General features: G+C 39.0%; 1 protein-coding gene and 1 long non-coding RNA gene across 2 annotated transcripts in view; one reads left to right on the forward strand and one right to left on the reverse strand.

Annotated features, from left to right (window-relative positions):
- The window catches only part of rab27a (RAB27A, member RAS oncogene family), a 67387-nt gene extending 45544 nt beyond the window's left edge, over nt 1–21843 (forward strand). Inside the window, exons 3-6 of the mRNA XM_082183081.1 lie at nt 9331–9416; nt 9541–9644; nt 10200–10323; nt 20418–21843. Of these exons, the coding sequence (XP_082039207.1) occupies nt 9331–9416; nt 9541–9644; nt 10200–10323; nt 20418–20619 (516 nt within the window). The 3' untranslated portion in view covers nt 20620–21843. The remainder of the gene's footprint in view (nt 1–9330; nt 9417–9540; nt 9645–10199; nt 10324–20417) is intronic.
- On the reverse strand, nt 1982–2824 carry LOC309508587. The gene is made up of 3 exons (XR_014209579.1): nt 2675–2824; nt 2367–2422; nt 1982–2135 (listed from the first exon to the last, which is right to left on the reverse strand). It is a non-coding gene; the product is annotated as an uncharacterized lncRNA (long non-coding RNA).
- Nucleotides 21844–22093: the final 250 nt, after the last annotated feature.

The raw sequence follows: 22093 nt of genomic DNA on the forward strand, positions 1-22093 counted from the left end.
TAATTAGCTATTATTATTATTATTAATAGTGAGTGCGCGCGCGCGCGGTCGGGGCTCTCTCTCTCTCTCTGCTCGTTCTTATATATTATGCCCTGTCAAGCGCGCCCTGTTAAACTGACAGGACTTAAAAACACATGCAAATTATAAACTTTCACTCTATGGTTAAACTGCAATTAATCCGATAATGATAAGAAACCCAGCAACGGCGATGATCAGCTTCTCCTCCATTTTCTCGGAACTAATGTTTTTGGTAGGAACGAAAGTTTACATTGTATGTATCTCCGGAATCAGCCAGCGCGAAGGACGTCTATATTCTGATTGGTTTCTGGCGTTTTGCCGCTGCTTGCCGCTGAACCGCGTCATAGCTCATTACCATAAAGTTGAGCTACTTTCAACTTTCTGATTGACGCTCAAAACGCGACGCCGATGTATTTGACGCTCCTTGCAGCTGAGAGAAGCCAGCTTCCATTGAAAATGAATGACTTCCGGTAACTTTGGAAGCTCAAGTCGGCGGCGGTGTGAACGTACAGTAAAGTGTTGCCATTTTTTTTATAAAGAAAGTTGGAAATATGAATGTAAAATTAATTTGAAAAGTTAAGAAATCTTACACTGGTTCAAACTAGGCCTGTACTGTATATGTTTAATTTATGTTGAAGTGTTTGGGACATTGGCTTTAAATGATGAGCGTTTCGTTTTTGTAATCAGGCTTTCAAAGTATATAAAATTTTGGATTTAGATTCATCGGCTAATATATCAGATATCGGCTTTCGAATATAAATAAATTATCAGTTATCGAAATCGGCCCAAATGTTCATATCGGTGTATCCCGAATTTGATTTCCAAAAACAAAAAACAAAACAATACCTTCTGCACATCTCTGACTTCTGACTGGGACAGAGTTCATTTCGAGAGTTCAACCTCACTGAGAATCTACAAAACATAACATTAGACATGAAACAGTGGTGTAAATATGTGAACACTAGATCTCACAGATGTCTCTGCTTCATTTGCTCGTTCTCTTCCAGCACAACTCTCACTTACCTTGTCTAGTCCCACAGTAAGAGCAGCACAATCATCACTGCCTGATGACCACTGGCTCTTATGGCTCATCTGAGAATATGAAATGAAGTATTACATGCAGAAACACTTCACCTAAGAGTTAAAAAAAAAAATTATGAATGGAATATATAAGGGATAATGTACAGTCAGTCAGTAATTAATACAACATAAACATGGAAAGGATAATCAGGGTCCCAATACACAGCTACCTATCAATAAATATTTGCACATGAAATATTGATTTTAAATATACAAGAATACAAAATAGTTAAAGTTTTCAAATCAATATTTCAATATTTGAATGTTACCACAAGGTAATGTTCATGCCTTTTATGCATCACATTACATGTGTTTTCATTACAGTGTGTCAGGTTGTGTGAGCTTTACACCTGTTTTATGAGGACATCATAAGAACATGTTCCTGATGTTTGACTTGACAGAAGAATCTCAGTGTGTAAGTTTGACAGAATCCTGGTCTATGAGGACACAGTTTTATAAGGACATCATAAGAACATGATCCTGATGTTTGACTTTGACTCAGTGCGTTGTGTAAGTTTAACAGAATCCTGGTCTATGAGGACACTAGTTTTACTGGGACACTGGTAACTAGATATATTTGGACGGCCCTGAGTTCAAGTGTGTGTATGTATGAGAGTGATACGAGACATTGCGCCTGTGCTAGATGTACAGTAAGTGATCGTGACTCACTTCTTACACACACAATCATAACTCAGTGACTGATAACTGTGGCAAATAATCTGTTTCTGAGGAACACTGGTTGTTTCTTTAAGGAATAACTCAGTTATTACATTAATTTTCTTGGATACCTTTAGAGTTGCTGTATCTTGTTCAGGTTTCATCTGATTCTTCTCAGTTATCATCTGAAAAAAAAGAAGAGCAAATAAAAAATATATAAAAAAGACAAATAAATACTAATTACTTATTACTTGCCAATTTCAACTATTTTTTACCAACTTCTTCAGTGATTACATTACATCTTCATCTACTGAGTGTGGATGGCATCAAGGTCTTGTCCTGAAGAATCACAGGGCCAAACGCTAGGGATTATATCTCATCTGATAACAAGAGCACAGCCATAAGTTTAAGAACTCTAATGATATCTTTACCCCCTGATATTGCATTGGGGATATCAATTCAAACATTTTAAAGGCTAAGAGAATGAGCCATGAGTAAGCTGGCCAGATATCTGTGAAAAATAACTTGCGTGCCTGAACCACATTTAGCATTTAAAAGTAAAAAGAATTTCAGTATTTATCAGTAAAAAATACATACAAATAAATAAATACCCCTGAGTTGGACAGTATGGTGTCTGTCTCACTGGCCAACATAACTCAAAACAGACCTAGAGAAATAAAATAAAATATACCAATGACCATGATATCCTGTTATCATAATAGTTAAATCAATTATTATAACTACGACCATTATATTTGTCGCCTATTATTTAGCCTACAGGCTTCTCAAGGACAATCACACTGAAAAAAAACTGGGGTTAATGATTTTAAAATGTGAGACTTCTTTCAAAAGCATAAATCGTACAGACCCCAAACTTTTGGACAGTAGTGCATTGTATGTTTGAGGTGGTTTCGCTTACTAGTCATATGGTTCATAGCCGTGGAGATTTTCTTGGACAGGGGGTGCAGCAGGCCTTCAGCATGATGATCTAGTAACATAACATGCAATTTCACAGAGCCAACAATGTTACATAGGATTTACAATAGGGTTTATTTAAAAAAACCAAGCTAGAGCAGAGGTGAACTGCAGAAAAGAGAAAGAATAATATATATATATATATATATATATATATATACACACACAGTACCAGTCAAAAGTTTGGAAACATTACTATTTTTAATGTTTTTGAAAGAAGTCTCTTATGCTCATCAAGCCTGCAGTTAAAAAACAAAACAAAAAACAGTAATATTATGAAATATTATTACAATTTAAAATAATGGTTCTCTTTTTTAATATATTTTAAAATGTAATTTATTTTTGTGATGCAAAGCTGAATTTTCATCAGCAAGTACTCCAGTCTTTGGTGTCTTATGATCCTTCAGAAATCATTCTAATATGAGGATTTAATACTCAGTTATTATCAATGATGGAAACAGTTGTGCTGTTTAATATATTTTTTTGGAATACTTTTTTCAGGATTCATTGAGTAAAACGTTAACAGCATTTATTCATTAAAACAGCATTTATTCAAAATAAAAACATTTCTAACAATATAAATCGTTACCATCACCTTTTATCAATTTAACGCATCCTTGTTGAATTAAAGTACTAATTTAAAAAAAAAAAAAAAAAAGTTATTGTTCCCAAACTTTTGAACGGTAGTGTATATTGTTACAAAAGATTTCTATTCTAAATAAATAGTTCTTTTTAACTTTTTATTCATCAAATAATCCTGAAAAAAGTATCTCAGGTTATAAAAAAAAATATTAAGCAGCACAACTGTTTCCAACATTGATCATAAATCAGCATATTAGAATGATTTCTGAAGGATCATAAGACACCAAAGACTGGAGAACTTGCTGATGAAAATTCAGCTTTGCATCACAAAAATAAAATACATTTTAAAGTATATTAAAAAAGAGAACCATTATTTTAAATTGTAATAATATTTCATAATTATTTTTTTTTTTTTTTTATTATTATTTTTTTTTAAACTGCAGGCTTGATGAGCATAAGAGACTTCTTTCAAAAACATTAAAAATAGTAACGTTTCCAAACTTTTGACTGGTACTATATAACTATAACTATATATATTATTTCTTAAGATAATATATTAATTAATTATATATTAATATAAATAGATGCATATGAAATTAGTATCATGATTAAACAATAATTCACCCTTTGTTGTAGAGGTTTTTTTCCTGTTGCTCCTGAAATCACTTTTTTTTTTATCACTATTTGTAAGTGACGTCACTGATTAACAGTGCAGTGCATTCTTTTAGGTTAAATAAATGAGCTTACTTCCAATCACCCATTGACAAATTACCAGCAAAACAAATCTATCAAAAACTGTTATCTACACAAAGATGTGGTTAAAACCCCAAACTTTCATAAACAAGAGCTCCAGTCTATAGTTAGCCTTAACGTAGGCCTAACTTACCTCTTCTGAAAATGGTTGAGATGCTAACGGACTTTTTCGAAGACACAAAACCATTTCTATAAAGTAAATATTCAACAGAAGCGTGTCAATTACTTGAATAAAGGTGTCAGGGACGTTTGTATGTATTATTTGTGTGAATTTGTTGACTAAACTCACCTGAAAGCAGTGAAAACAACAGCGAGAGACAAGAGTTTTGCTGTGTGTCAGTTGATGACGTTTCCCCGTTTCCATCCGCTCTCGCGCACTCGCTCAAGTGTTTGAATGCGAATGTTCACGCGCATTAAAACACTTCAAAGTCACGCAGCATTTAAATAAACAAATAGAATTAAAACATATAACAATTTTAAAAATCATTAATATTAAATCATGAATTTTAAACTCATTGTGTAGTTCTATGACCCATTCATGTGCAATACGCCAGGTTTATGGCACGCGAGTAAAAAAATTGTGACAGAAGTATTAAAAGTTTTTTTTTTTTTTTTTTAAATATTCAATTTACATTTATATAATGATAAGTTGCGTTACAATACTAATAATTGTGTTAATTACTAAATGGCAAGCAAAAAAAAAAGTCGGTTCCAGTCGGTTCCAATAATTAACTAGTGTATATTATAATCAACTTCGTCTATATTAACTTATTGTGTGTGTGTGAATTATTATTATTATTATTATTATTATTATACATAATTATATATATATGTATGTATAATAATAAGGTGAGATGTTCATCAGCTTGCTAGGCTGGGAAACCAGCTTGATCAACTACGCCAGGCTGGGAGACCAGCTAAAACCAGCAAAGCCAGGCTGGGAGACCAGCTTGACCAGCTAGGCCAGGCTGGGAGACCAGCTAAAACCAGCTAAGCCAGGCTGGGAGACCAGCTAAAACCAGCTAAGCCAGGCTGGTAGACCAGCTAAACCCAGCTACTTCCAGCTTTAACCAGCTAAAACCAGCCAACCAGCTTAGGCTGGTTTTAGCTGGATTTTTCAGCAGGGACTGCACACTATTATTCATTAGTTAAGCATTAGTAAATAGTTAATTTACTAATAGGTTATCATAATCCTATGATAACTTACAGTAACTTACAGATAACGTAACTTACAGGACATATTTAGCCTACATAACATTTAGAAAGAATGATCATTTCTACAAATATGCCACCAAAAATATGACCTGAGGAGCTTTATAACTATACCAAACAGAACCAGACGCGACTGAATAAGTGTCCTCTTTCATTTGTGAAATAGACGTTCACAAACGTCATAAACGGTAAACCACTTTATTTCTGTGTGACTAATGTGCAATTTTGACACAAATTAATTCATTATGATCAATGGATCGCTTTTTATTGTAAACCTGTGGTAAAACATAGATTCTTGGGTTTTAAATATTCAATTAAACAACAGAAATGACAGCAAACGGTCGCTCTTATCGTGTTTTTGTTTTGCGATCACGCTGTTTCCAGTGATTTCTTTCTGATTAGTTTTCTGATAAAACTTCCATTTTGTTGGTGAAATGATGGGTTTGTGTGACGTTGTTCCAGAGAGGCGTGTTACCGGCGTGTTTTATTGAAGCGCTGTGGAGCTTCTGGCCCGACAGTGGAAACGCAGCAGATTTTGGGCAAGGGGCGTGACGTCAAGCGGGACGTCCCTATACTGGCCCGAGGCTATTAGCCTGGCACGGCCCGTTTAAAGCCATGGCTCGCACTGGCCTGACAGTGGAAACACGGCCAATGCCTACAACTAACGCAACGATTAAGTGATGCACCATCTTGACAGGATTGAAAACGTGGGAAATAATGAGCTTCCAGATAGACAAGCTGTGTGCATATGTCACAAAATTATTTCGACTGAAAGCGTCAGCACATGTAAACACCAGATCGGTTTAGATAACATCCCATGTAAACAGTCAACCGGAATCCGTCAATCAGAACAATCTCAATCAGAATAGCAAAAAAGTGTGCATGTAAACGGGGCTAATGTAATGGTAAACCTTGAAAAACTGTGCCTGATTGCCTAACATTTTTTTCCTCAGTGAGCTGAGTACATGGTGTTCCACTCTTAATGACATAGTTTCTTTATTTGTATAATTTTGTCCAGATTTTCATTGTATTTTATAACTCTCTGTACCCTTATAAGACATGATACAGATATATAGCCTAATATGCAGCGTTTGGTCCCTGATGTCTTACAATTGATTCCAGTCAGTTCTGGACATGAGGGTAACAAACATTTTGTGAGGTGAGGAGAAGAGTGTGTGCTGGAGAGCGTACATGCAAAGAATACAAACATGAATTTATTATTGTATTTTCATTTTTAGGTTATTTAAAAGTAACCACCCTGCAATGTTCTGTGAACGTTATTTTATAATGGCTAAAAAAATAACTTATAGAGAACGTTCCCTAATGGTTATTTTTAGGTTGTTTTTAGGTTATTCAAAAAAGAACCTTCCAGCAACGTTCTGGGAACGTTGTTTTTATGGTTGCAAAAAAAATAACCATATAAGGGAACGTTCTTTGTTATTTTTAGGTTATTTAAAAGTAACCACCCTGCAACGTTCTGGGAATGTTATTTTATGGTTACATAAAAATAAAACCTAAAAAGAACGTTCCCCTGATGTTAGTATTTGGTTCCCAAAAAAATAACCAAACGGGAACCAAAAACTAACGTTAGGGGAACGTTCTTTGTTAACTGGGTTATGCTTTCAAAGCTAGCTTGTATTGCTTGCCTCTACAGAATTGCCTTAACTAGCTTTAAAGAGCCCTTTCTACTGACTCTGAAAAACACCAGGAGAAAGGTGCCCAGGGTCTCTGAGGGTTGTGTGAACATGATAGTCCTGCTGCAGGAGGTTTGAGGACTGCAGATGTGGCCAGAGCTATAAACTGCAATGTTTGTAATGTGAGACAGTGCTACAGGGACACAGGAAAACGCATACTGACTGATGCTACTTTTGATATTGACCCCACTTTGATCAGGGACTCATTATTATATTAAATCTGTTCGTCAGATGTCTGTTAAATTTGTTCAGTTTTTGTCTCAGTTGTTGTATTTTTTGTTTTTTTTCATACAAATATTTACCTTTGTAGTTATATATATTTTGTAGTTTAAGCGTGTTACTTTCACCAGGAATTCCACTGTTAAAGGGGAACTAAGTAACTTTTTTACCTTAACCGAACAGCTTCGGAGTCATTGGAATAGTTATATGACTTATTTCGGGTTGAATGGTGGTCGTCTCGCACCCCCCAAGCGCCTGTGAGCGGAAAAACCACCCTTGCAACTTTGAGCCGGTGGCCGCAGCGTCAGGAAGTATCACGTGATATCAGGTCCCGCGATGTAACGAATTGCTTTACGGCAAAAAAAAATCTGCAAAAATTCTGTCATTATTGCGCTCCCTCACGCTGTTCGAACCCGAAAGAAGTCGTCGTTTTAAAGAATTTCCCATCTGCTTTGATGTCGTTGATCTACTAGCCTCTGGTATCTGAGAGTCGCCAACGAGTTTTTAGACAGTGTTGTCAAATATCTATTCCGAAGCTGTAGGGGGAGCTCTATAGAGAAACCTGCGAGCAAAAAGCGAGAATACAGCGAAAAAATTCCCGAAACTGCATAGCTCTGCTTTAAACATGATTGAATAAATAATTGTATTTTTCAAAATATTATTTTAAATCTATATAATATTTAAAATATTATTTTAAAGTTGTTTAAGATTACATTTATTTGAATGAATAAATTATACCATTTATTTTAATTAATTATCGAGAGAGGGAGAGAGAGAGAGAATGAAATGAGAGATTCGTACTTGCGTCTGTTCAGCGCCTCTCTTTCTATTAACAACGATGCGGATGCTGTGAGTTTAATTACTTCAGTATAGCTTTGTAATCCTTTGTTGCTGAGATAATGTAGCGATTCAGTAGCGAAACTATTTTATTAATAAAAGTCGCAGGGCAGCGTTGATGAGTTTCTGTGCTCCTGAATGTTTCTGTGCGTAGCGCGATCTCCGCTTTGTCTGTGAATGACGTGTGTGTGCTTCAACTGTGATTGAACTGACTTGGAACTACCTGTGCATTAAACGGTAGTTTAAGCCAATCAGCCAATCAGAATCGAGTATTCAGACAGACAATGGTAATATATATATTTATATAAAATATATATTTGTATATTTGTTTTTAATTCAACATACTATTTTGAAAAACTTCCACAAAAGCATATACCATTGATTAAAGGGATAATTCACCCAAAAAATGAACATTTTGTCATTACTTACTCACCCTCAAGTTGTTCCAAACCTGTATGAGCTTTTTTTCTTCTGTTGAACACAAAAGATATTTTGAAGAATGTTGGTAACCAGACAGTTGACGGTAGCCATTAACTTCCATAGTAGGAAAAAAAATGCTGTGAAAGTCAATGGCTACCGTCAACTGTCTGGTTACCAACATTCTTCAAAATATTTTCTTTTGTTTTCAACATAAGAAAGAAACTCATACAGGTTTGGAACAACATGATGACAAAGTTTTAAATTGTGGGTGAACTATTCCTTTAACAACTTCGTAGCTTACAGTAAGTCTGTCTTTAATGATTTATAAGTTATTCCAGACTGTTGCACTCAAACCATGCAATGGTAAAAAGAACTGACTGAACATTTGCTTTGAGAAAACTGAATCAGGATGGCTGGTATAGATACGGAAATGTGAATTCAGTAGAGCAGATTGTGTGTTTGTTTTAGGAGAATGATAAAGGCGGGATCCTCCCACCTTCATACGGCATAATAGAGCAGGGATCCCTCCTTAAGAACAAACACTTCAGCACTTAAGACATCAAACAAATGCTGATCGTTCAGGGCCACACGATCAAGAGTCATACTACTAATGAGACACTTCCAGCACTGAATCATCAAGTGTGCATTTCGTGGTTGTGTTTAACTAAGTCAAAAGTAAATTCAAGTTTCCTGAAACTGCATACCAATGTACAAAAAAAACACATAGTAACACCCTGGTAACCACCACAACGTAACTGTAGCAATGTGGTAGCACATCTTGCATCAGGCAAACCTCACATTTTCTGCAGAGAATATAGTTACTTTGTCGAAGTGACAAGGATATTCAAGCACTAATATAGTCTCTTACTGGTCTCTAAATAAGGTGTACAAATCCAACGGTCCTGATGGCACAGCCGGGAGAGGTCAGAGGATCCACATTCAGCTGTGGGATACAGCTGGACAGGAGAGGTGAGATGCAGATCAGTACTTGTGCTTTACTTCCTAACATGCACTCAAATGAAATAAATTGTCTATGAGGTTTTATTTAATGTTCTGGTGTGACTTGTATCTTCTCCTCTAAACGCTCATGCAGATTTCGGAGTTTGACCACAGCGTTCTTCAGGGATGCTATGGGCTTCCTGTTGCTCTTTGACCTCACGAGCGAGCAGAGCTTCCTTAATGTGCGGAACTGGATGAGTAAGTCCTTCATACCTTACTGAGTCCAGACTCACTGAAACGAACACATGAGACACATACATATACACACGGCAGACCTTATTTTGTTTTAATACATTTACTTTCTTTTACCACATTTAAAGAGTAGCTACATACATTTTCTTCATAAATGGTTTATTTTTGCAACAAATTTACAAATTATCCTCCCAAAAATTATTTTTATCTAGCAGCTTAGAGTGGTTGCCCATCTAATTGTAAGAATAATAAAAGGTATTTAAAAAAAGAATTTAATATAATTTGATGAACTGTATTAACTAGCAGCTTAGAGTGGTTGCACATTTTCTTATAATAAAATAACAAACAAATAAAATATTTGTAAAAAAATTTTATTTTTTATTTATATAAAATATATTAGTGATTGGCCATCTGATAATAATAATAATAATAATAATAATAATAATTATTATTATTATTATTAGATGGGTAACCACTCTAAGCTGCTAGTTATTATAATTATGATTATAAATCATTCTTCAAATAATAATTACTAATGAACTTATGTGTTGTCTTGTGCAGGTCAGCTGCAAACACATGCGTACTGCGAGAATCCCGACATTGTCTTGTGTGGAAACAAATCCGACCTGGGGGACCAGCGCGCAGTGAAAGCGGACAATGCACGAGAACTGGCGGAAAAATATGGGTGAGACGCCCCATTCACCTGATCCATCAAACCTGAAGAAACTTGCCTCTTATCTGTCACACATGACCTTGTCTGCTTCGAAAAGCAATAGTTTTTTATTGTAGACTTTAGGACAGAAATGCATCACTATTGCCTGTGGAATGATCTGTTGATTGAAAGTATTTAGGTTTCGTAGTATTCGGATGCAGTGGTGCTGGATCAAGTTATGAAGCAGGGGACTGCTGGCTAGTTAGTTATGAGGTCATCACATACTAATTTGATTGTGGTGATAAAGTTACATGAAATACTAGGGAAGTTGTACGGGTTTGTCTGAGTCATGCAGTAACGTGACATGGGAAATGATTTGCTGGTGTGTGCAAGTCGTATCTCAATGTAGGTCTTCATACGTGTTCACAGGGTGCGGGCGACTCCAAGGATGTTTGTTTTAAGGGCCGTGTCTGTACCGTGTTTGCCTAAGATGAGGGCATCTCTCGTTAAATGTGACACTTTAAGATGGCGGTATACCGAAAAGCTAATATTTACTGTGTTAATGTGAGGAGTCTTCAGTTAAGAAAAGCACTTGCTTTTAGTTATAATGTCTCAGAGTGTTAATTGCGACAGGCTATAGTGGTTATATCATGTTAGATCTCGTGAGATCAAGCAACTATTCAAGAGTGTAAATTTGTTGTTGTCAATAATGTTGACAATGTGTTTATCCCTAGTTCTCAGCAGTGTGCAGTGAGTTTGCAGTGACTCATCTGTTAAATGTTATCATAGTGTACATCGATTGTGTTGACTGATCCTCACATCTAAACTCCTCCCAGGCTTGTCTTTGTACAAACAATTGTCAAGTCAAGTCAGCTTTATTTATACAGCGCTTTTTACAATACAGATTGTTTCAAAAGCAGCTTTACAGAGATAACAGGAAAATAATGTTGTAATAATATTGTTGAATATAAAATTAAATGTCCCCAACTAAGTAAGCCAAAAGCCAAAAGCCAATGGCGACAAAGGCGAAGAAAGGCGAAAGAGGCGACAGTGGCAAATCATGTGGCAGAATGGAGAAAAAAACCTTGGGAGAAACCAGGCTCAGTCGGGGGTCCAGTTCTCTTCTGGCCAACGAACGAACGAACAGTATGATTATGATTCAGGCAGCATTACAGGTCAGAAGTCAGATTGGATTGGAACATTATATTATCCAGTTCCATCTGGTTGAAGATCGGAGTCATGCGCGTATGGAGACGAGTTTGTTGAGGATCAGTGCTGATGGCTGTCGTGTCGATGAGGCCTTCACAGGGGGAGTCTCGTTGACCACCTCTGCTGACACTTCAGGGATGCGCTGTGGTCGTGTCTAGGTGCAGGTCCTCCATCTGATCTGGATACGGCCCAGATCCGGTTGACTACATCATGCGTTGTGGTCGTGCCTAGGCGCAGGTCCACCATCTGATCTGGATACGGCCCGGGTCCGGCTGATTACAGTTAACCTCGGAATAAACAAAGATTAAAATTAGCGTAGATGCCGTTCTTTTTATGATGTAGTGAGTACATCAGGTGTTATAGGAAGTGTTCCTGTGCAGCCTAATAATCATTTAACTGATTTGAATAATAGGAATGTATATTGTTTTATGTGTATGCCAGGTTTAAGAGATGTGTTTTTAATCTAGATTTTAACTGATAGAGTGTGTCTGCTTCCCGGACAACGTTAGACTGTTCCAAAGTTTTGGTGCTAAATAGGAAAAGGATCTACTGCCAGCAGTCGATTTTGATATTCTAGGTATTATCAACTGGCCAGAATTTTGAGTTCACAATAGACGTGAAGGACTATAATGCGTCATGAGCTCGCTCAAGTACTGGGGAGCTAAACCATTTAGTGCTTTGTAAGTAATCAGCAATATTTTAAAATGTATACAATGTTTAATAGGGAGCCAATGCAGTGTTGACAGAACTGGGCTAATGTGGTCATACTTCTTGGTTCTGGTAAAAACTCTAGCTTCTGCATTTTGGACCAGCTGTAGTTTATTTATTAAGCGTGCAGGGCAACCACCCATAATAGCATTACAATAATCTAGCCTTGATGTCATGAACGCATGAACTAATTGTTCCGCATTTGTCATTGAGAGCATATTACGTAATTTAGATATATTTTTAAGATAGAAAAATGCGGTGTTACAGATACTAGAAACATGGCTTTCAAATGTAAGATTGGTATCAAAGAGCACACCCAGGTTCCTAACCGACGACGAAGACTTGACAGAGCAGCCATCAAGTGTTAGACAGTATTCTAGGTTATTACGTGGACGTTTTTTGTCCAAAAATTTGAATCAGTTTTTTCAGAATTAAGTAGTTGGAAATTACTAGTCATCCAGTTTTTTTATTTTTTATATCAGCTATACATTCCATTAATTTCGTGAATTGGTAAGTTTCGTCAGGGCGTGAAGGAATATAGAGCTACGTATCAGCATAACAGTGAAAACTAATGCCATGCTTCCTAATGATATCTATATCTATGGTAGCATGTACAGAGTGAACAGCAACGGTCCTAGTACTGAGCCTTGTGGTACGCCATACTGAACTTTTGATCGATAAGACATCTCTTCATTTACTGCTACAAACTTATAACGGTCAGATAAGTATGATTTAAACCATGCTAATGCAATTCCACTAATGCCAACATAATTTTCTAGTCTACTTAAAAGAATGTTGTGGTCTCAATAGAGACATTTGAATCTATGACTGCAGGGGTTCTCAATCTTTTTTGCTCTATAGCCCTATTCGGACGGTAATTGCTTCTCATGTGGACGTCTGTAAAAAAATATATATTTGCAAAACACCTCAGTGGTAAAACTCATGCATTCGGATGGCGATTTATTGACAGTGGAGGAGTTTTGTAATCCCACTAACCCGCAAACACGCTGCTCACGTTGTCAGTCATATGATTATCTGCTGTAAATAAAATGGCATATGCTTGGAATAATATGAATAAATTCATATTTAATTTAATAATAGGAAAATAATGTTCTATTTATTTTAAAAAATGGGAAGCTAGACGCTAAATTCGAAATGGTTCTTTTTGATCTCAAAAGGATGTCATTTTAAAAATATGGAAATTAGCGGAAATAAGTTAATGCAGCCTCTATTTACTTGAGGTAAAAATAAAGCTGCTTGATTTGTATTTTTAATGTTGTGTATAATAGCCTACATATTTTAAAATTGTATCATATATTGCTGCCACAATAACGGCCCATTTTAAATGTTTCACGCTTTTTCTTTCTCCTTTGTGTTCACTGAGGTGGAGCTGTGATGAAGTATTGTTCTTGTAAATATTTTCCAGCATTTCAGTAATAGAAGTGTACATTGTACTTGTAAACCCCATACAACCTTGGTGTTTGTCAAAAAACAGAAGGTAATTTGGCCGGGGATTTTTACGCGGGTGGTGGGAGATAAACACTGATATTCTGGATTCGGATGGCAATAAAATCACTGACAAACCCCTGTAAATGTTGAAAATACCTTACATGAGAAACAATTACCATCCAAATAGGGCTTTTGACTTATTATTTTTTGGAACAAAAAAAGTAACAGTGTGTCCCTTTGAAAAAAAATAGTCAATACATCATTAATTCTTCTTCCAAAACATGTTATGTCTTACCCTGATTCACTGTGGTAAGCCTATTATAAGTGTTTATATTTTAGACCAGACGGGATGGTTTTCACAGGAAATTACGTACTAGCGTCATATCCATAAATAGAGAAAAGTTGATCCGGCTACTTTGTGTGCATGTTGTGGGAGTGACATAGGTTAGTTGTCCCAACAGGTGAGAATGGTTGACATGGAGTATGCTAAAGCTTGAACGTCCTGGGAATAACCCATTTAAAAAAGAAAAGAAAAACAGAACAGAGGGAGAGTCTGCTGGCAAAAAGAGAACGCGACAAAGCTCGTAATAAAACAAAAATCAACATTGGCTTGCCTTTTCAGGTATGGCAAGAACTGAGGGATCTAAAATGTTGTACGGGCAAGTAAGGTATTTTACTGAACAGATAAATTGCCATATGTAGCTCTCTAACAGAGTTCATTTTAAAGCATTATCTATTGTCAGGGTCATTTCGTTATGGTTGTTGTAGCGCTGTGCTGGAATTTATTTTCAATGAAGTACTGTGTCTATTAATGGGTATGGCTACAGTAATGTCTTCAGCTAGTGAACTTTATATCCTTTCCAACTGCCAAGTGCGGTGGCTGCGATATACCCTATCATTTAAAGACATTCCACATCTGGTGACCCAGTGACCACTAGGAAAGACTAGTTGGCAACCACGGAAGAGTGGTGACAGCGGGGAGAGACTGCTGGCATCTGGGGAAGACCAGAAATAGGGTGCCAAGGCTTGGCAAGCCAAAGCACTTGCTTTGGCCAAGCCGCAGCAACCCAACTCAAGACGCTATGGAAAAGTTTATTGTAAGATACCACCAAGGTCGTGCGAGAGTGGGGGAGGATGAGCGACCTACGGGACAGACAACTGATATGACCACGGATGACGATCAAAGGACAGCGGTTCAGAACAACGGAATAACTAGAGTCTGTAGGTGTGGAAAGGTCTGCAAAGGCGATAGGGGTCTGAAGATACACCAGAGTAGGATGGGCTGTTTATGACACAGTTGTGTGCAACGAATCTCCATGCACACAACGGAGGAGTCAGCATTCCCCCAAATACTTACAGTGTATCAGACGACCAGCAACATCAAGAGAGGCAAGCCAGCCAGGAAACAGGTCAGCAAGTTTGGGCCATTGAGGGAGAGGAAAAGAGGAATAAGCTAGTACTGTGGCCAACAGCAGCAGCCAGGAAAGACTGTGGAGTCTTTCGACAGGGAAATAGACCAAGTCCTGGAGTCTGTCCTCGCGGGTGACATTGGCAGGAAGATAAAGGCAATGTCCACCATCATCTGGAACATAGGAGTAGAGCACTTTGAAACTGAGCAGAGACAGACCAAAGGCCTGCAGCATGCTGGAGAGAACAGGCACTCAAGGGAAATTGCAGAACTCAGAGGCCATTTGAGAAGACTGAAGAAGGTTTTTCGGCAGGCTCCTGAAGACGAAAAACCTGCCCTTAAAGAGATGCGAGAGAACCTAAGGGAGAGCATACAAACCTTGCGCCGAGCGGAGTGCCAGCGAAAGGATAGAAGGAGGCGGGAAAAGGAGAGGGTCAAGTTCACAAAAAACCCTTCAAGTACCTGTCAGGGATCCTTGGCGTTAAACGATCAGGAGTGCTAAAGACCCCGGAGGAGTTAGAAGAGCACCTCCGTAAAGTGCACCGTGACCCAATGTGAGAGGAAGAGCTCGACGTGGAAGGAAAGCTGTGCAGCCTAGAGGAGCTGACCATCTCCTTTGATGACGGAGAGCCCAGATAGCAGGAAGTCAACGACTTCATCCGAAAGGCAAGGGGAAGATCTGCACCGGGCCCGAAAGGAATTCCGTACAGAGTTTACAAGAACTGTGAGAGGCTGAGGAGACGTCTTTGGGGGCTACTTAAGGTAGTGTGGAGGAAGAACCATCTGCCAGACAGTTTTCTTATTGCCGAGGGCTGCTTCATCCCCAAGCAGGAGGACTCTTCCAGTTTGAAAGACTTCCGCACAATCTCGCTGTTGAATGTGGAGGGGAAGGTGTTCTTCGGAATCTTGGTGAAGAGGCTTATCCTGTTTTTGATTAACAAGAAGTATATTGACACCTCTGTGCAGAAAGGTGGAGTACCAGGAGTCCCCGGTTGCACTGAACACAACAGTGGCATCTCCAAGATCATCGACGACGCTAAGAGGAACCAGGGAGATCTAGCAGTCCTGTGGCTTGGCCTAACAAATTCTTATGGCACAGTGCCGCACAAGTTGGTCAATCACACACTCAGAGCCTATCACATCCCCCAGAAGGTACAGCTGCTCCTCTGGAACTACTTCGGGCACTTCAAGATGCGCTTCACCTCTGGTGACTTCACTACCAACTGGCAGAGATTGGAGGTTGGAATCGTGACCGGATGTACCATCTGTGTGATTCTTTTCACAGCAGCGATGAACCTCCTCGTCAAGTCAGTGGAGAAGCCTAGACAGGGAGTCCCAGTCAGGGCCTTTATGGACGACTTGACAATAACAGCGAGGTCAGTCCCAGAGGGCAGATGGATCTTGGAAGATTTGGTAGAGCTCACCACAGCAGCTAGGATAGAGTTCAAACCCTCAAAATCGAGAAGCTTGGTCCTGATGCGGGGCCATGTGCAGGACCGCTTCCGGTTTAAGATTGGTGAAGATACCATCCCAACAGTCACGGAGAGACCAGTAAAGAGCTTAGGGTGGTGGTATAGAGCCGACCTGACTGACAAAGCAAGCGTGAAGGAGATGCTCAACCAAGCAGAAGAATGGCTGAAAGCACTGGAGAGGAGTGGCCTGCCCGCAAGTACAAGGTATGGGGCTACCAACACGGCATCCTTCCAAGGCTACTGTGGCCACTGCTTGTGTATGAGGTCCCCTTGACAACAGTGGAGGCTTCGGAAAGGAGAATTAACAGCTTTCTCAGGAGGTGGCTGTCTGTCCCCAAAAGTTTTTGGTCTATAGGGCTATACAGCTCAGGGAGCAAACTGCAATTGGCAATTACATCAGTCGTGGAGGAATTTAAGACGGCCAAAGTTCGGTTGGCCATGATGTTGCACGACAGTGATGATCAGGCTGTGCGATAGGCCAACATTGTAATGAAGACGGGACGGAAGTGGAAGGCCAGCGGAGCTCTGAGGGAAGCGGAGGAGCGCTTACAACATGCAGACATCATGGGCACAGTGACCCAGGGGAGGCTGGGCCTGGGAGTCATCAGCCGAGCAAGCTGGAAGGAGGCAAGGGCAAAGGACCGGAATGGTCACTTTGCAGAGCATTGGGGACTCTTGGGGTTAGAGGGGCAACCCGCAAGAACCTGGTGAACAATATATCAAAGCAGGCAGAGACAGCATCCAGATGGCTGTGGTTGAAGAGGAGCGAGCGGTGGCTAAACCAGGCTGGCAGAGAGGGCGGGGGTCAGAGCTGAGTGGTGAAGTCCTGAATGACCGAGGGAGCAGTTCCAGGATGCTGGTTCTGCTGTCAAGCCCCATTGAGGTGTCGTGGGCTAGTTGATGAAACACTGGTGAAGAAGGGTGCCCACTTGAAAACCCAGTGAAGCCAACAGGTCTGAACCATGCAGCTCTGCCCTCAGTTGAAGACATCTGAGGGTAGCGACTTCTATGCTAGCCACCCACATAAGGAGCAGGACGTAACTCCAGCCAAGTGCAGTGGCTGCGATATACCCTATCGTTTAAAGACATGAATATCTTTTAAGCCTCCTGTTCACATTAAGCTGGGACTATTAAGCTAAATTCATTTTCAAACGTATTCATACAGAAAATATGTTTTTTTTTAAATAAGTTATTTTAAATTATAAGAACATTTCACAATATTACTGTTTTCATTGTATTTTTGCTCAAATAAATGCAGCCGGGTAAGCATAAGAGATTTCTTTCAAAAACATTTAAAAACAATCTTATGTTATAGCCTACTTTATTATAATATTAAAAAATATATATAATGTAGTATATAATAATTATTTTTATTAATATTATTTTTAACTAGTAGCTCAGAGTGGATGATGGCACATAGAAACAATATTGTTGAAATCACTTTCAGAACTATTTTTTCCACTTTATGAACGATAAAAACATTGACAGCCAATCAGAATCCACCCTGCCTTAAAAACTCGAGCATTTAAAGTGGCAAACTACAAAACTACAGGTTGTACTTATACTAAACTACCGTATTTTCTGCACTATAAGGCGCACCGGATTATAAGGCGCACCTTCAATGAATGGCCTATTTTAGAACTGTTTTTATATATAGGGCGCACCGGATTATAAGGCGCATAGAATAGAAAATACTGCAGTCAAACGTTTGACTGGGTTTGCGTTATGCATCCACTAGATGGAGCTGTGCTAAAGGGAATGTCAACAAAACAGTCAGATAAAGTCAAACTTTATTAAGCGTTCTGACAACTCCGTTCACTCCCATGGTAACGTTGTTCAAACGTTGATGTGCATATTAACAATATCTCCCAGCCTTGCTCACTCTTCTCCCAAAAGAGAACTTCCCAGGGAACTTTTCCCTAATTCAGTAAACACGTAGTAAAAGAAACAGTCTGATACCACTAAATCAAACATTAGTGCATAACTCAACATTGTTCAGTTACGTATAACACATGAAGTTCACTTTTTCAGTTCATTGCTCACTCTTCTCCCAAACGTGGAGGGGAACTTTTCCCTAATTCAGTAAACACATAGTAAAAGAAACAGTCTGATACCACTAAATCAAACATTAGTGCATAACTCAACATTGTTCAGCTACGTATAACACGTAAAGCTCACTTTTTCAGTTCATTCCCCGTCCAAGAATCCCTCGAATTCTTCTTCTTCAGTGTCCGAATTGAACAGTTGGGCGACTACGGCATCCAACCTGCCCGGCTCCCTCTCGTCATTATCCGAGTCAGTGTCGCTGTTGTTGCCTGGCAGTTCAGAGACTAATCCTGCCTTCGTGAAAGCTCGGATCACAGTTGAGACTGATATATCAGCCCAGGCATCCACGATCCATTGGCAGATAGTGGCGTAAGTCGCCCGGCACTGTCTCCCCATCTTGGTGAACGTGTGTTCACCTTCTGTCATCCACTGCTCCCACGCAGCTCGCAGTCTAGCTTTGAACGCCCTGTTGACACCAATATCTAGCGGCTGGAGTTCTTTAGTTAATCCACCCGGAATGACGGCAAGCTCCGAATTAGTTTGCTTCACTTGTTTTTTGACAGCATCGGTGATATGGGCGCGCATGGAGTCGTAGATCAATAGGGACGGAGCTGTGTGGAAAAAGCCACCCAGTCTCTTGACGTAAATTTCTCTCAGCCACTCACTCATCTTTTCCTCATCCATCCATCCCTTCGGGTTAGCTTTGATGACTACGCCGGCTGGAAAGTTTTCTTTTGGCAAGGTCTTCCTCTTGAAAATAACCATGGGTGGAAGTTTCTGGCCATTAGCCTGGCAGGCAAGAACTACAGTGAAGGATGACTTCTCATTCCCTGTGGTGCGTACAGACACCGTACTGGTCCCCGTTTTCTCCACAGTGCGGTTCACGGGAATATCAAAGGTGAGTTGAACCTCGTCCATGTTGGTGATGTGCTCTGGTGATGTGATGTGATCTTCTTTTCAGTGATCTTCTTTTTGCAGTATGCACGGAAAGTGACCAGCTTTTCTTGGTAATCTTTTGGCAGTTGCTGCGAGACGGTAGTTCGTGTGCGGATGGAGAGATTACGTCTTTTCATAAAACGAAAGCACCAAGAAGGACCGCCTCGAAATTCATCGATGTTCATGTCCCGTGCCAGCGCTGTTGCCTTCATTCGAATAGTGACTGTAGAGACGCTTCTACTTGCTGCTCTCTGTTCAACAACCCACTGTTCGAGTTTGTCCTCTAACTGTGGCCATCTCGCTTTGTTCCCTCGGAAACTCTGTTTAGTCTTTTTTACTTGGCGCAGGTCATCTTCTTGCTTCCTCCACTTCCGTACCATTGATTCATTAATGTTGAATTCTCTCGCTGCTGCTCTATTCCCATATTCTACTGCGTGACCGACAGCCTTGAGCTTGAACTCTGCGTCGTAAGCGTGTCTCTTGAAAGGTGCCATTTTGGGGTATAAAAGCACAGTACCGGTGTTTACTGACTACGATAGCCGTAATGCTGCAAGCGGTGCAATTAACCAATTGATCCATATATAAGGTGCTCCGGATTATAAGGCGCACTGTCGTTTTTTGAGAAAATTAAAGGCTTTTTAAGTGCGCCTTATAGTGCGGAAAATACGGTAAGTTATTATGTGGATGCTAATATAGTCATAGTTATTTTTATAGTTATCGTTCTTGGTGTGAACGGCATTTAGATTGTGATATGTGTATTGAATGTACTATATCAATGAAAAAATCACTATTTTATCCGATATCTATGTGTATGCTTTGAGAACTACATCAGTAGCTTGGCAACATCCTAGTTCCAAACTCCGTTTGAATCGGTTTCATTTTTCTTCTTCTACTTGCAGTGTCCCGTACTTTGAGACAAGCGCTGCAAACGGTGAAAATGTGAGCCATGCTGTGGAGGTTCTGCTGGATTTGATCATGAAGCGCATGGAGAGATGTGTGGACAAATCCTGGATACCCGACGGAACGGTTCGCACCAACGGTCACAGCACCAGCGACCTGGCAGAGCCGCGGGACACAGACCAGAGCAAGTGTGCCTGCTAATGTAATGATCCTCCATGTGGGCCTCTGCTTCCAGATGCAGCGAAGGCTCTCTGATCTTTTTCATCATTAGTAGTATACATTTCAGTTTAATTCAGTGGATGTAGAAGATCAGAGTCCCTGCGCTGTGTTAAACCAGGGGTCGCCACATCCTCACTTAGTTTTTCTCAGAATGGACTAAAGCCACCTACATTGTCATCAAGCTTTCGGCTGGTTACCAGTCTCCACGTTTTGAGAGCACTTTACACCAAATCCTTCATTCAGAACCCTTAATACATCAGACTAGATGTGTATCAAGGGCTTGATTTCTCTCACTGTGTGTGTTTCACAGTTAGTGCACATTTACTGTAAAAACAGTTGTTAGAAAATGAGGTTTGTGTTGATTTCTAAATGAAAACCTCACCTCACAAAATTATATAAATACATTTAAAATATATACTTTAAACAATTATTGTCATTATTATCTCACCCCGTCATTTTAAACCCTTTTGACTTAAAAACAACAACAACAAGAGAAATAAGAAAAACATGATATGAACTTGAAATGATGAGGGTGAATTAATTGTGACAGAATTGTCATTTATTGGTGAACTGTTCCTTTAATAACTTGTGCTGGTTGTCCCCCTCTAGTGGACGGATGATGAATTGCACGTCCTTCAAATTTGTAGAACACTTTTAAATGTGTTACTATGTTATCTCTAGTCTTGTAGATGTAGATGTGTCAGACAAATAGAATAAGTATTTAGATGTTATCTTATTCATATTTAGATTAGTGGTTGATTTATGTTGTATATTTAGACATTCACCAGGTGTTGGTTGTTGTTTTTTATTATTATTATTTTTTCTAGACTGGTTCGTGTAGCTTTACTGCCACTTAATTTAATCATGGGATTTGATTTGGAATGTTGTTTAGATCAAATATCCACATCTATACTGTAAATTATGGTTAAAGTTCATACTTTATTTCTCAAAAAGGGGTTGCAAAGTGCTAGTAGATTCTGCTAATCTCATCTCTTCAGTCCCTCAATTTCACAAAAGCAAAACAAAAGAATTCTAAGTGAATTTGTTTTTAATCTTCTGTGAACATTTTGGGTTTAGTTTACAGAATCATTTCCAAAGTGCTTTATTTTACTGTAGTGCCTGTAACACTGTATCATTGCCAAACACTGTCTTTTGTGCCAAATACTGAAACTATTTGAGAAAATAAATATATTTTATTTATTATTATGATGTTGTCATATGCACCCTTTTGAAATGCAATGCATTACTTGTGAGCTGACTCATGTTGAAATGGTGATAATCTACATGCCTGACTGATGAAATCTGAAATTGCAGCACAGACCCACAAATTACCCATGGTTTTGTTTTGCACTTTTACTTAAGACATTGGTTGCCTCACAAAGAGTTTCTGTTTTTAGTTTGCCAATGCGCTTACAATCTTTATCCAACTGCTGGATAAAGCACAAAGAAAACTAGA

Source organism: Leuciscus leuciscus (assembly GCF_965113295.1).
Source record: "Leuciscus leuciscus genome assembly, chromosome: 10".
Classification (NCBI taxonomy): domain Eukaryota; kingdom Metazoa; phylum Chordata; class Actinopteri; order Cypriniformes; family Leuciscidae; genus Leuciscus; species Leuciscus leuciscus.